The sequence below is a fragment of the Oncorhynchus masou genome, chromosome 31, assembly GCF_036934945.1.
Source record: "Oncorhynchus masou masou isolate Uvic2021 chromosome 31, UVic_Omas_1.1, whole genome shotgun sequence".
NCBI lineage: Eukaryota > Metazoa > Chordata > Actinopteri > Salmoniformes > Salmonidae > Oncorhynchus > Oncorhynchus masou.
Window position 1 is genome coordinate 66,589,797 of NC_088242.1, and position 13,436 is coordinate 66,603,232.

The 13,436-nt window shown below is 41.2% G+C and overlaps 1 protein-coding gene and 1 long non-coding RNA gene across 3 annotated transcripts in view; one reads left to right on the forward strand and one right to left on the reverse strand.

Moving 5' to 3' along the window:
* The window catches only part of LOC135524294 (leucine-rich repeat-containing protein 17-like), a 17,940-nt gene extending 11,962 nt beyond the window's left edge, over nt 1-5,978 (forward strand). For both annotated transcript variants that reach the window (XM_064951714.1, XM_064951715.1), the window contains exons 6-8: nt 2,369-2,524; nt 3,487-3,628; nt 3,774-5,978. In XM_064951714.1, coding sequence (XP_064807786.1) covers nt 2,369-2,524; nt 3,487-3,628; nt 3,774-4,041 — 566 coding nt within the window. In that variant the 3' untranslated portion in view covers nt 4,042-5,978. The remainder of the gene's footprint in view (nt 1-2,368; nt 2,525-3,486; nt 3,629-3,773) is intronic.
* On the reverse strand, nt 5,709-8,312 carry LOC135524307 (uncharacterized). The gene is made up of 2 exons (XR_010452926.1): nt 8,147-8,312; nt 5,709-7,285 (listed from the first exon to the last, which is right to left on the reverse strand). It is a non-coding gene; the product is annotated as an uncharacterized LOC135524307 (long non-coding RNA).
* Nucleotides 8,313-13,436: the final 5,124 nt, after the last annotated feature.

A 13,436-nucleotide genomic window follows, 5' to 3' on the forward strand; every position in this document is an offset into this window, starting at 1 on the left:
TAGACTGTAAACTCTTCTTCTAGACTCACATTAAGCATCTCCAATCCAAAATTAAATCTAGAACCGGCTTCCTATTTTGCAACAAAGCCTCCTTCACTCATCCTGCCAAACATACCCTCGTAAAGCTGACTATCCTACCGATACTTGACTTCGGTGGTCATTTACAAAATAGCCTCCAACACTCTACTCAACAAACTGGACGTAGCCTATCACAGTGCCATCCGTTTTTTGTTACCAAAGCCCCATATACTACCTGTAGCACGTGCTCCAGCAGGTATATTTCACTGGTCATCCCCAAGCCAACACTTCCTTTGGCCACCTTTCCTTCCAGTTCTCTGCTGCCAATGACTGGAACGAATTGCAAAAATCACTGAAGTTGGAGTCTTATATCTCCCTCTCTAACTTTATGCATCAGTTGTCAGAGCAGCTTACCGATCCTTGTACACAGCCAATCTGTAAATAGCACACCCAACGACCTCATCCCCATGTTGTTATTTATCCTCTTGCTCTTTTGCACCCCAGTATCTATCACCCCAGTGTTAATGCTAAATTATTATTTCACCTCTATGTCCTATTTATTGCCTTACCTCCCTACTCTTCTACATTTGCACACACTGTACATCTATTTTTTTTATGTGTTATTGACTGTACGTTTGTTTATGTAAACTCTGTGATGTTGTTTTTGTCGCACTGCTTTGCTTTATCTTGGCCAGGTCGCAGTTGTAAATGAGAACTTGTTCTCAACTGGCCTACCTGGTTAAATAAAGGTGAATTAAAATAAAATTAAAATAAAAGCTGTTCTTTAGGTCCTGGACCTCTCTGGTAAGGTCGTCCATTATTTTATTAGTTGAATCTACCAGTATTTGGACAAAACACATGAAGCCATTTTCTTGGTGTTATGACAACTGCTCTTTTTGATCGTTTAAAAGATCCTTCACCTGTGATAGAGAGACACCACTGTCCTCAACAGTACTCCTGTTGGCTTTGGTCTTTGTCATGGTAGCTAGCAATGTAGGTTACGTTGTTACTCATCACAGTTCCAGACAGGGCAGGTCACAGGAAAGACTGAAAACAACAAACAGCAGGGATCTAGACAGCCACAAACCCGGGACAATCCACGGTCCCAGCCACAATGGCTAATCGCGTCACGGGCTGCGTTCAAGCCCTCAAGAACCCCGCTAGCTTGCTAGGCAGTTAGCTAGCAGCTAGGCTAGCTGCTTTGTCAAATAGCTCCTCAGACCCGGCCTTGGTCGGCAGGATCACTGGACAGAGAGTAGCAGTCCCAGCAACTGATGCCAACTGCTTCGCTGGATCCAAACTAAAATGTTAGCAAGCTACTAATAAACTTTCCAATACACTTTCCAAAACAACAAACCGAGCTCTCCCTCATTCCGCATTCAACAGGAAGTGACGAAAAAAGCTATGTCTTGACGTGGGTTCATGGTTAGACACTATGGCCATGCCTGGTACATGTGTATCTTACTAGACAATTTCACACCACAGGAATGACAAACCCCCATTCCTCTGATGATTCATACAATTAGAGACAGAGCTGGAGAGAGGGAGATCATGGCTGGCAGGTGTCCTATTTTTCAGTCTCTATCACTCTCTTCGACTTAATCCAACAGTTTTATATACAGTCATGGCCAAAAGTTTTGAGAATGGCACAAATTAATTTTCACAAAGTCTGCTGCCTCAGTGTCTTTAGATATTTTTGTCAGATGTTACTATGGAATACTGAAGTATATTTTCCTCTCTCTCTTTATAAGGGATCAGCGATCTATATGCCAAATCAGATTCAAATCAAATCACATTTTATTGGTCACATACACGTGTAGCAGATGTTTTTGCGGGTGTAGCGAAATACTTGTGTTTATAGCTCCAACAGTGCACTAATATCTAACAAGCAATATCTAACAGACTACAATCCCTCTGAAACAATAACGTCTTAATTTTATTTGGGAATAAAGTAAACCACTATAAATCCAGGACTGAGCCATTGTCAGGGCACCAGGGGATGCTTTGCACAGGGCAATCAGAGGAGTTTCTGTCCCCCTACCAGTTTTCCATCTGTCCCAAACATTGGAAAAAAACAAGCCTATATTTGGGGTTCTGATGGGGTTCGACAGTTGAACTAAGCTCATGAGGCATTTGGAAGTTATATTCTTCAAGAATCAATGGGATACATATAATTAATTCACAAGTCCAAAAATGTATGTAGCAATTGCAGATTGCCCCTTTAACTACAGCCATCTTGTTCCATACCGATCTGTTAGAGGGGAAACTTTGGAAAAACAATTGTGACAGAGAATGACTATCACCCATAAACTCTCTCTGTTATCTCCCCTATTCCCTTCTCGGTCTCTAGATCTGGCGGAGGTTCCTGCAGACATCCCAGGGGACATGGTTCACATGGACCTGTCCCAAAATTCCCTCCGGCGCCTGAAGGCCAGAGACTTTGTAGAGGCCAGAAGCCTAAGGTCACTCAATCTCAGCGACAACAACTTGGAGGACATGGACACAGGTGTGTGTGTAAGTGAGAGAGAGAGAGATGAGGGGAAGAGAGAGAGAGATAGTGAGAAAGAGGCGGAGAAACAGAAAGCCTAATTATAATATCAACCTGTTATGAGTGGGAGTCAGACAGGTAGAATATTCCTTAACCAGATCATGGATAAATGAAAACCACATGTTTACTATTCACTGTGATATCCAGAAGAAACCTATAAACACAGTTGTGTATCCCATCAGCAGATGAATAACACATGGGAGGTTTGAAGCATTTGCATTGCCAGAGAACTAATTCTGTTTGAATCCACAGGACAGTCTTGGAAGTACTTAAAAAGGGAAGAAAATATTATATTGAACTAAAATATAAATCGCAACATACAATAATGAAGATTTTACTGGAGTTACAGTTCAAATAAGGAAATCAGCCAATTGAAATAAATTGATTAGGCCCTAATTTATAACTTTCACATGACTGGGAATACAAATGGGCATCGGTTGGTCACAGATACCTTAAAATAAATAGGCCTCATGATCTCATCACGGTATTTCTGTGCAAATTGCCATCGATAAAATGCAATTTTGTTCATTGTCCGTAGTACATGCCAGCCCATACCATAACCCCACCACCTACACCATGGGGCACTCGGTTCACAAAGTTGACATCAGCAATCCGCTCACGAACACACAACCGCAGAACCGCACAACTGCTCCTGTGTAATGATCATGCTGTTTAATCAGTTTCTTGATATGCCACACCTGTCAGGTGGGTGGATTATCTTGGCAAAGGAGAAATGCTAACTAACAGGGATGTAAACACATTTGTGCAGAAAATTTGAGAAATAAGCTTTTTGTGTGTATAGAACATTTCCGAGATCTTTTTATTTCAGCTCATGAAACATCGGACCAACACTTTACATGTTGCGTTTATTTTTCTTAAGCGTAGTTTGACCTTGATAATCACACTTCTCTGCTTCTCAGCCTCCCTATCTGGCCTTCTCCACCTCCATGAGTTGGACCTTTCCAACAACAACCTGCACTTCTTCCACTATGGTGTTCTAGAAGACCTCTATTTCCTGTCCCTGCTAAGGTTGGGGGGAAACCCCTGGGTCTGTGACTACAGGTAGGTAGCACTACTTTTAGCTAACTCTAACAACTAATTACAGGTACAATGCATTTGACCGTGAATCGTTCAATGTGTCAATGTTTCAAATGGGTCTGTTCCTCATAAATAAACCATGAAATAAATAGATCAATTAATATTCCAGCATCCACTACCTGGTGTACTGGCTACGTCTGCACCCAGGGGTGACCCACTCTGGCCTGCTGTGCCACTCCCCTCCTGAGCTCAGAGGAAAGAGTGTGGAGGACTATGTTCACTCCTACAACAGAGCCTGCAGCCAGACAGAGCGCAGTCAGACGGAATACGGCCAGACAGATCCAGAATTGTGGGTCACATCTATGGAGCTGCAGGAGGAGATGGAACCGGCACATCTGAGAGGACCGCAGAAATACCACGTCACCAGGTTGAATTAACAAACTACCCCAGGATGGAATGACTGACATCTTGAACACCTTTAAAAACGTTGTCTTTTTATAGAGCATTCAAATTAATTCTGTATCAGATGGTAAACTTGAACTTTGTTCAATATTGTTGTTCCTGCTTTGTCCCAAAAAACAAGAAATAACAATCCAAGTAGATATATTGGATTGAGCATATGTGAGAATCCAGAATATAAATGTGGTGTGTATAGACCGTATATAATTTGGGAAAGAAAATGGTATGTACAATATTAGGTATATTAGGATGAGCTATATATAGAATACAAAATATACATACACAGTGAGTAAACAACAGTATATAAAACAGAATATGAGGTGACCAGCATTCAATACATATTTTTGGGGCGGCAGGTAGCCTAGTGGTTAGAGCTTTGGGCCAGTAACCCGAAAGGTTGCTGGATCGAATTGATAAAAATCTGTCGTTCTGCCCCTGAACAAGGCAGTTAACCCACTGTTCCTCGGTAGGTCGTCATTGTAAATAAGAGTTTGTTCTTAACTGACTTGCCTAGTTAAATAAAAATGGCTCTACATGAATGGGGCATTAGTCTGTAGGCCTTGATTTACTGCAGGTCTACTCAAACTTTTCACCCATACTGTTTATGCCATTTGCACTCCCATTGTGAGTCAATCTGAATCCATTTCATTTTGAGAGCACACAGCAGAACAATCTCTCTGCCCCCATTCCTCTTGCTATTTCCCACAATTATATTAAGATTTTGCCATAAAAAAAATACTGAACAAACTGTCAAAGCATTTAGGAGCCCTGTTCCTTTCCCAAACATAGTCATGGCCCAGGAATATTTATTTGGCAAGATGTTTGATAAAAAAAAAAAAGCAAAGTAATCTCTGCAAAGAAATATGCCTTGGTGCCATAGCTACTCTGTAACCGCTAGATTCCTACAGAATGGTCCCAGTCAAAACAGTCCTGTATAATACTATTACAGGTACGCATTTATTTTATATGACCCATTTCCTAGCATACCCCCACACTAAACATGAACCACTGCTGATTAGTTTCCCTGCGGTTACAACACCCCTGGCCCTACAAATCAAAAACAAGTCACTAAAAATGTCCTTTGCGAGCTGACATAAAACATACTTGTTATTATAGTGTAACTGCTTTCAGAAATGGCTCCAATGACACTATCATCCAGAGAACGAGAGAGCAATTCCATCCACATAAACCCAATTCAAAATAAAATAAATTAAAGTGCGCGAGCGCTGTAAATAGAATGCATATAGTGTGATGACGGCCCATGTGCAATTAGCACAAGATGCTGCGCGGTGAAACACCACTTCCCATTAATTTCAATGGGGGGAAAGCGGTGAGAACCGGAGAGGTCGTGGGTCCTTTGGGTGGTGCAAAGGTGGCGTGGGAGGCGGTGAAAAATATAAACTTTTCCCAAATTTATGGAAAGTCAGCAGCGGTGACCAATCATATCGAGTGGCTCCCATGACGAATTTGACACTATGCGACCCAAGGCTGGAGACTTTCTTTAGCAAAGATGGCTGACAGAAATACTAGGATGGAAGCAAATGTAAGTGATTATAACGCCATAACGAATCATGCAAAAAAATGTACAGTTGACAGGAATATGTCAGTTAATGTAGAAACAAACGATTATGCATTTTTGTCAAAGTTTATTTACGAAAATCGCGATTTGACTGGCTAACATTAGCCAGCTAGCTGGTTAGCGTTATGGGTGTTGTGACATGAGTATGACATTGTCATTCTGGCTGTATGGACTCCTGAAACAACCAACAAACCAGGCTGTCTTGTGAAACAGTGGATGTAAAGAATCTAGCTAGCTAAAACATTTACTGCACATTTAATGTACAATTGTGTAAGCTTGCCTTGCTGATATTTGCCATGCATTACAGATAGGTGAAATAAAGTAACTAGTAACTAATTTCTTGCTTATTGTGCAATGGGGAATAAAAAAACCTGTATGCCTATGGATGTGAAGCTAGCTATGTAGCTGATCTTTGTAACGTTTGGTATACATATTAGTTCAGAACCTAGCTATGAACCTTGGGCTCCCAGTCGACCCGAAGGTTATCTTAAGAGCGGGTGAGGTAGCGATGACGGGACTGGGGGTTGGCATCCTCTCACATAAAAAAAACATACTTGCAGACGAGAGACAGAGAGATGTTTAAGCCTTGTTTTTTATTTTTCTATTCTAACACTGTCAGTTATCAATCATCAGGAGGTGAAATGCAAAACTGACCTTGGATCATTAACTCTGGGACTACTGCATCTCTATCTGTATTTCAATGTGGAGCATCTCTTTAATAATACTTCCTGTTGACCTGACCAAGTGACCGACAGCTGATATAACCTAGAGGATTTAGGGAGAAGGGGAGAGCGGGATGAAGTGAAGGAGAGAGACTGTTAAGAAAATAAGGTAGTTAGAGACATTGTTCAACAGGAATATGTGCTTGTGGCCTCACCTGGTGTCCACACTAAGTGGCTGCAGAGTACTTTATACTGAAAAACATGCAGACACGAGGACAGACAATATAGCATAGAAATAATGAAGTGTCTTACTGTTCTCCATGGTTGGCCCTCTTGCCTATTCTTTGAAGGTGGAAGGAGCCACAGTTATACACCTGAGCCTGCTTACTGCACAACACAATCAGATTGATACATGAGTGTGTAGGTGTGGGTTATAGGGTGTCTAATTGTTCTACATTTTTTTCAATATGGGTGACTTAAAATAACCTGTTTTGTTGTTGTACATATATCCACACCCTTATCTACACAGCACCCTCACCTGAGAATTAGAAATCAAAGGGAGAGAAAATGGCAATTGAAACTGCAGTTGACATAGCTAAGTAAATGGAAGAATACTCTTATTGCAATGTGGATTGGTCTTAAGAGCCTTTGGTTGTGCATAGTGTAGTCTATGGTGTTGCCAGGGAACAGCACCCTCTTCGAAGAAGTAGGAGGTGAAGATCTCCCACACACAAATTGCCTCTCTTGCTGCGTTGTTGGATACCATCCTTGAAACATCCTGCAGAGCAGCAGACTTCTCCTCTGGCACATGGCGGTGAGCTGCAGATCTTCTTCTGGACCTCGTGTTCATCCTCATGAAGTACATAGGTAGCCTTCACACTTCAGGCGGCAGTCCCAGGTGGCCCTGGTCACCCAACCTTGCAGTGCTCTACACGGTAACTGTAGGTCATTGTTTTGAAATAATCACCAGTTACAAGGTATCTGTAGGAAAATGGAAGATAAAAATCTAATAATTACATTACTAGGTAATTGTGGATTACTAAAGTATAATATCCCTTATAACAAATCTGTCCGCCAGCGTCAACGGTGTAATCGCACGTAAAATTAGTAGTCTATTTTTCTCCAGTCTACACAGAGCAATGCTGGTAAAAAAAAAAAGATACCTTGCGTGGGTCATATTTACAAAGGGAATTAAGCTGAAACCACACCATCAACGGGGTCAAAATTGCGTGTAGTGTCAATTCACATACACCGTGTACCGTATACCAACCTAATTGTTATGAGAATCCATAATAAACAGTTGTATTTGTTATGTTCTCTATGTAGCCCGCATTGTGTTCCTTTTGACTCACCTTATAGGGGGTACCGTCTAAATAAAGGTACCGTCTAAATAAATTACACATGCAGCGCAACAAATGATTGACACTTTACTCAGACTTCACATGGGCTTTGACAAATATAACGTAATAAAGACATGAACGTCCGTTGAATACGCCCGTGAGCACCATTGTTGGTCGCTGGGTGAATGTGTGGCTAATTAACTTTCTATGTAACTTACCTATGATAGCTAACGTTAGCGATGGCAAATCGGCCTGTTTTCACCAAAAACGTTTGTTTCCACTCCATGCAATTACTGACACTTTTTTAGCAAAATATTATTTATTTCCACAATTACAGTTCCAGCGCATAATGACGTTTTGACGTTGACGTTAAAACTAGCACAATCGACAGTGTTATAGCCCACGTAACATTCATATTACATTCTAGGTTTCCCCCGTTTGAATACATTTGAAAGTAATGAAATAGAGAGACAGTACAGTGTTTGACATTGATTGTACCTACCCATAGCAGTCCAGCAACGTCTTCTGCTGGGGCCCGGCAATTCCACTCGGACAAACCACACGCAGAACTGCAGTACGCCGTAATACTAGAACCGGTAGTAATAATAAAGGCAATTTGTTAAGTTATGATTATTATTACATTTGCTTTAGATTGTTTCTGACGGCGGTGCGTGGTTGCCTGTCGTAGCATAGCAAATGTTTAATTTATTTATATTTATCAATACATTGAGCATATTTGAATATTGGGACCCCGCCCCAATTCTCATTTATAAAATAGAGTTACAGTGGCTTGCAAAAGTATTCACCCCTGTAGTATTTTTCCTATTTTGTTGCAATACAACCTGGAATGAAAATACACTTTTCAAGAAATGTGACAAAAAAAACTTGTGACACTTAGATTGCACACAGGAGGACTTTATTTGACATATTATGTAACTTCTGAAGGTAATTGGTTGCACCAGATTTTATTTAGGAGCTTCATAGCAAAGGGGGTGAATACATATGCGCTCACCACTTTTCCATTTGTGATTATTATTATTATTTTTTTAACAAAATAGGAAAAACGCCAAGGGGGATGAATACTTTTGCAATGCACTGTATATAAGATTCAGAATCGAGAATGAAGAAAGTATTGCATGTTGAAAAATTGTTTCTGTCCCTTTCTACTAGCCAAGGTATATGAGGGCTACTATGGAAGAATTCACATATCGCTGTTTTAATGTATAGCTAATAAGAGTCTCTTACATTTTAACCAAAATATAAATGCACTACAGTACATGACCAAAACATTGTCAAACATCTCATTCCAAAATCATGGGCATTCATATGGAGTCCCCCCTTTGCTGCTATAACAGCCTCCACTCTTCTGGAAAGGATTTCCATTAGATGTTGGAACATTGCTATGGAGACTTGCTTCCATTCAGCCACAAGAGCATTAGTGAGGTCGGGCACAGATGTTGGGCGATTAGGGTTGGCTCACAGTCGGCTTTCCAATTCATCCCAAAAGTGTTCAGTGGGGTTGAGGTCAGTGCTCTGTGCAGGCCAATCAAGTTCTTCGGCACAGATCTCACAAACCCTTTCTGTATGGACCATGCTTTGTACATGGGGGCATTGTCATGCTGAAACAGGAAAGGGCCTTCCCCAAACTGCTGCAGAAAAGTTGGAAGAACAGAACCGTCTAGAATGTCATTGTATGCGGTAGGGTTAAGATTTCCCTTACAGTCCCAGACCATTATTCCTCATCCACCAACCTTTACAGTTGGCACTATGCATTCAGGCAGGTAGCGTTCTCCTTGTATCTGCCAAACCCAGACTTGTCCATCGGACTGCTAGATAGTGAAGCATGATTCATCACTCCAGAGAACATGTTTCCACTGTTCCAGAGGGCAATGGCATCGAGCTTTACATAATTCCAGCCGACGCTTGGCATTGCGCATGGTGATCTTAGGCTTGTGCATGGCTCCTTGACCATAGAAACCCATTTCATGAAGCTCCCAACTAACAATTATTGTGCTGATGAACAGTTATTGTGCTGACGTTGCTTCCAGAGGCAGATTGGAAATTGGTAGTGAGTGTTGCACCCGAGGGAGGACAGGCGATTTTTACGCGCTTCAGCACTCTTGGCGGTCTTGTTCTGTGAGCTTGTGTGGCCTACCACTTCGCCGCTGAGCCATAGTTGCTCCTAGATGTTTCCACTTCCGAATAACAGCGCTTACAGTTGACCATGGCAGCTCTAGAAGGGCAGAAATTTGATGAACTGACTTTTTGGAAAGGTGGAATCCTATGACGTTGCCACGCTGAAAGTCACTGAGCTCTTCAGTAAGGCCATTCTTCTGCCAATGTTCATCTATGGAGATCACAATGCTGAGTGCCTGAGTTTATACACCATTCAGCAATGGGTGTAGCTGAAATAGTCTAATCCACTAATTTGAAAGGGTGTCCACATACTTTTGTATATATAGTGTATCTTCTAAATTGCCAAAATGGCACCCAATAAAATTCCAGAGGCTTAAACTGTAGTTTGCCTTCAGTAACTCTGTCGGCTATAACGATGACTGCAACACATGGTGATAGTAGTTGCTAGTGATGGGATGATTGATTCCCGGAGCTCCGATGCCGTTTTCAAAGCACTACTGATCCGACTCAATGTACCAATGCTTATTTCAAAGTAACAGCATCACCTTATAAATTACGTCTGAAGCTTTGTTTGATCACGTGGTTTTTGAATCCGTATTTTGCGAGATACGAATCCCACTGATTTCGCTGTGGTTCCGGTGCTTTCTTTGATTCCAAGCGGCTCTTGAAACAACGACCTTTACTTGACACCATTCTTACAATGTAGTTAGGATTATTTAATGTAGTGTCACCTGAACGGTAGTTTAGCAGGTAGAGTTAAAAATCGTTTTGCGACACCATACTTTCTGCAAATTGTGGTTCAAACAATTCATTTTATTTAGTAAAGTATAAGCGTCTATCCTAAATAATGTAATACATTCAGTTTTTGACCGCAAAAAAAATGGGGTTCACAACAAAAAATGGAGGTGCGAACCTGTAACGGTAACAAATAGGAGGCTAACCACTGCGCCTCAGAGATTTAATTAATATTGTTTAAAAAACGTCTACTGTATATGAACCTCAAACAATGCTTTTCATTACTGACCAGCAGATGTCACTAAAGTGTCAAAAGCTCAGAGTAATTAACCGTTTTTCGGTACAATTTGGTGAAAGCCCCAAAGGCTTCAGAAATCCCGTTGCCCATCACTAGTAGTTGCCTACAGTTCTGCCTCCTCTTGCGGCATGCGAGTCTCCAAATTCAGCGTCAGCACGGTGGCCTCCTCCTCCTATTCCAGATTTTTTTTTTAGAGCTGGCAGGCAGGCAGGTAAAACTGCCCCTGTACACTTTCATTCAATCAGCGGGGTAGAACATGAACCAGGGGCATTTTCATTCATTAGACCATTATGTGCCTCAGTTATCTTGTTGAATAGAAGTCTCTGAATATTCTATACAGCACTTAAATTTTTTATTTTTTTTTTTTTAAAGCATCACTTTAAAGGTTTCACTTTCTTCAATGAGCTATTCCCCCCAGATAATCAGCTATTCAGATAGCACAAAGGCAGTCAGTGGTGATGTTACGTTTGAAAACGGAGCTCCGAGAAATGCGTCGAAATCACTAAGCAGTTAACTTCGAAGCAGTGAGCCGATGCATGTATCACTTTATCAGAGATATATCATCAATGACGTCCGAAGCCCCATTTGATCATGTCGAACCGTGTGTTGCAAAATGTGAGACCCTACTGATTTCGGGTGGTCCCGGCGATCTCTTCAATTCCAAGCTGCTTTCAAACACTGACCTTTACTGGACACCATCATTACACATATAGTTAGAATGTTGGAAAAAACGTTTCACCTGACAGATAGCAGCAAGTAGAGTAGGACATTTTAAAGAACGGGTTGCTCTAATCCTGAATGCTGATTGGTTAAAAGCTCATTCCAGCCGTTGTCTATTTCACAAGTTACCACCACCTAAATCTATGATGTTGAAATGCCTATTTACTCTGTTCCATCTGACTGTGCAATCCACTGTCTCATCAGCCCAGCCAGGCAATTTATAAACTTGATCTCTACTATAAAAATCAGCTAGAAATGATCTCACAGTTATTTTAGACTAACATTTATCAGCAGAGATTTGTATAAACCTTGCTGTCTGCCTCTCCAACATTTGCAGCATTGTTTCAAAATTCAAATTTGATCTCTAGTTGTCTTATAGTAATGAACGTGTCGGGAGTCATAACGAGACAGACAGGTAGGCAGTGTTTCTCAGCCAGTCGAAATCAGGAATCAGCTGGCATAATTTATGTGGCTATATATATATATATCTATATATAAAGAAATGTCAATTGAAAAAAGGTCAAACGAAACAAAGTGCAGCTAGTTTGCAGTCTTTTCAGCTTCACTTTGAAGTGATTGTGTTAGCTGTATTGTTGGCTAGCTCCTCTGAACAACAGTGTCTTGACAAGAGAGCACATTTTCTACGTCAGTCACCTCATTAGCTCATTGTTATGGATGTATCCAAATAAATGTCACTCGAAAACAGCTTGAACAAAAGCAAATGCAGCTACTTTGTTGTTTTTCTGGCTGCACTGTTTGATGTGACTATAAGTTAGCCATAGTTGACTAGCTAGCAAGCAAGGGATAAGAAGGTTGCCACCCAGTATGGCAATGGAACATTTAGAACATATGTCTGGGTTGCTTCCATAGATACAGAACATCTGTGTCACGTCTCTGGCAACTGAACCGATAGAACAAACGACCAGCCGGCTTGGGTAGCAACCCGAGATTTGTGTTGGGACTATATCTTGTTGAAGGATGAAATACTATGAATAAGTTCATCAAAATAACGGTTTTAATGAAAAATGTTTAACTTATTTTTTAAACTTATTTTGTACATAATGTTTGCACGCTACAGTCTCTTATGACCAAAAATAAATTCTGGACATCAGGACTGCGATTACTCACCACGGACTGGCAAAATCTTTATTTTCTTTTAACGAGTCTGACGAGCCTGGCGCAAACGATATACTGGTTTCTCGGGAACAGGCCCAGATCCCCGTGATTTGCGTAAAGTGGAGGTGGAGAAAAAAAGGCCGGAGGGTGGGCTGCCTTCTGAGAATTCGTAGACGATCTAATAAACCCCCACTTCCTTCCATTCTGCGAGCAAATGTGCATTCTCTGGAGAATAAAATAGATGACCCACGCGGAAGATTAAACTACCAACAGGACATTCAAAATTGTTATATCTTATGCTTCACGGAGTCGTGGCTGAACGGCGATACTATCAACATACAAATGGTTATACGCTGCACCGGAAGGATAGAACAGCGGCGTCTGGTAAGACAAGGGTCGGCGGACTATGTATTTTTGTAAATAACATCTGGTGCACGATATCTAAGGAAGTCTCGAGCTATTTCTCGCCTGAAGTAGAGTATCCCATGATAAGCTGTAGACCACACCATTTACCTAGAGAGTATCTATATTTTTTGTAGCTGTTTACATACCACCATAGTCAGAGGCTGGCACTAAGACAACATTGAATGAGCTGTATTCCGCCATAAGCAAACAAGAAAATGCTCACCCAGAGGTGACGCTCCTAGTAGCCGGGGACATTAATGCAGGGAAACTAAAATCAGTTTTACAAAATTTCTATCAGCAAGTTAAATGTGCAACCAGAATGAAAAAGCTCTGGACCATCTTTACTCCACATACAGAGATGCATACAATGCTCTCTTCACCC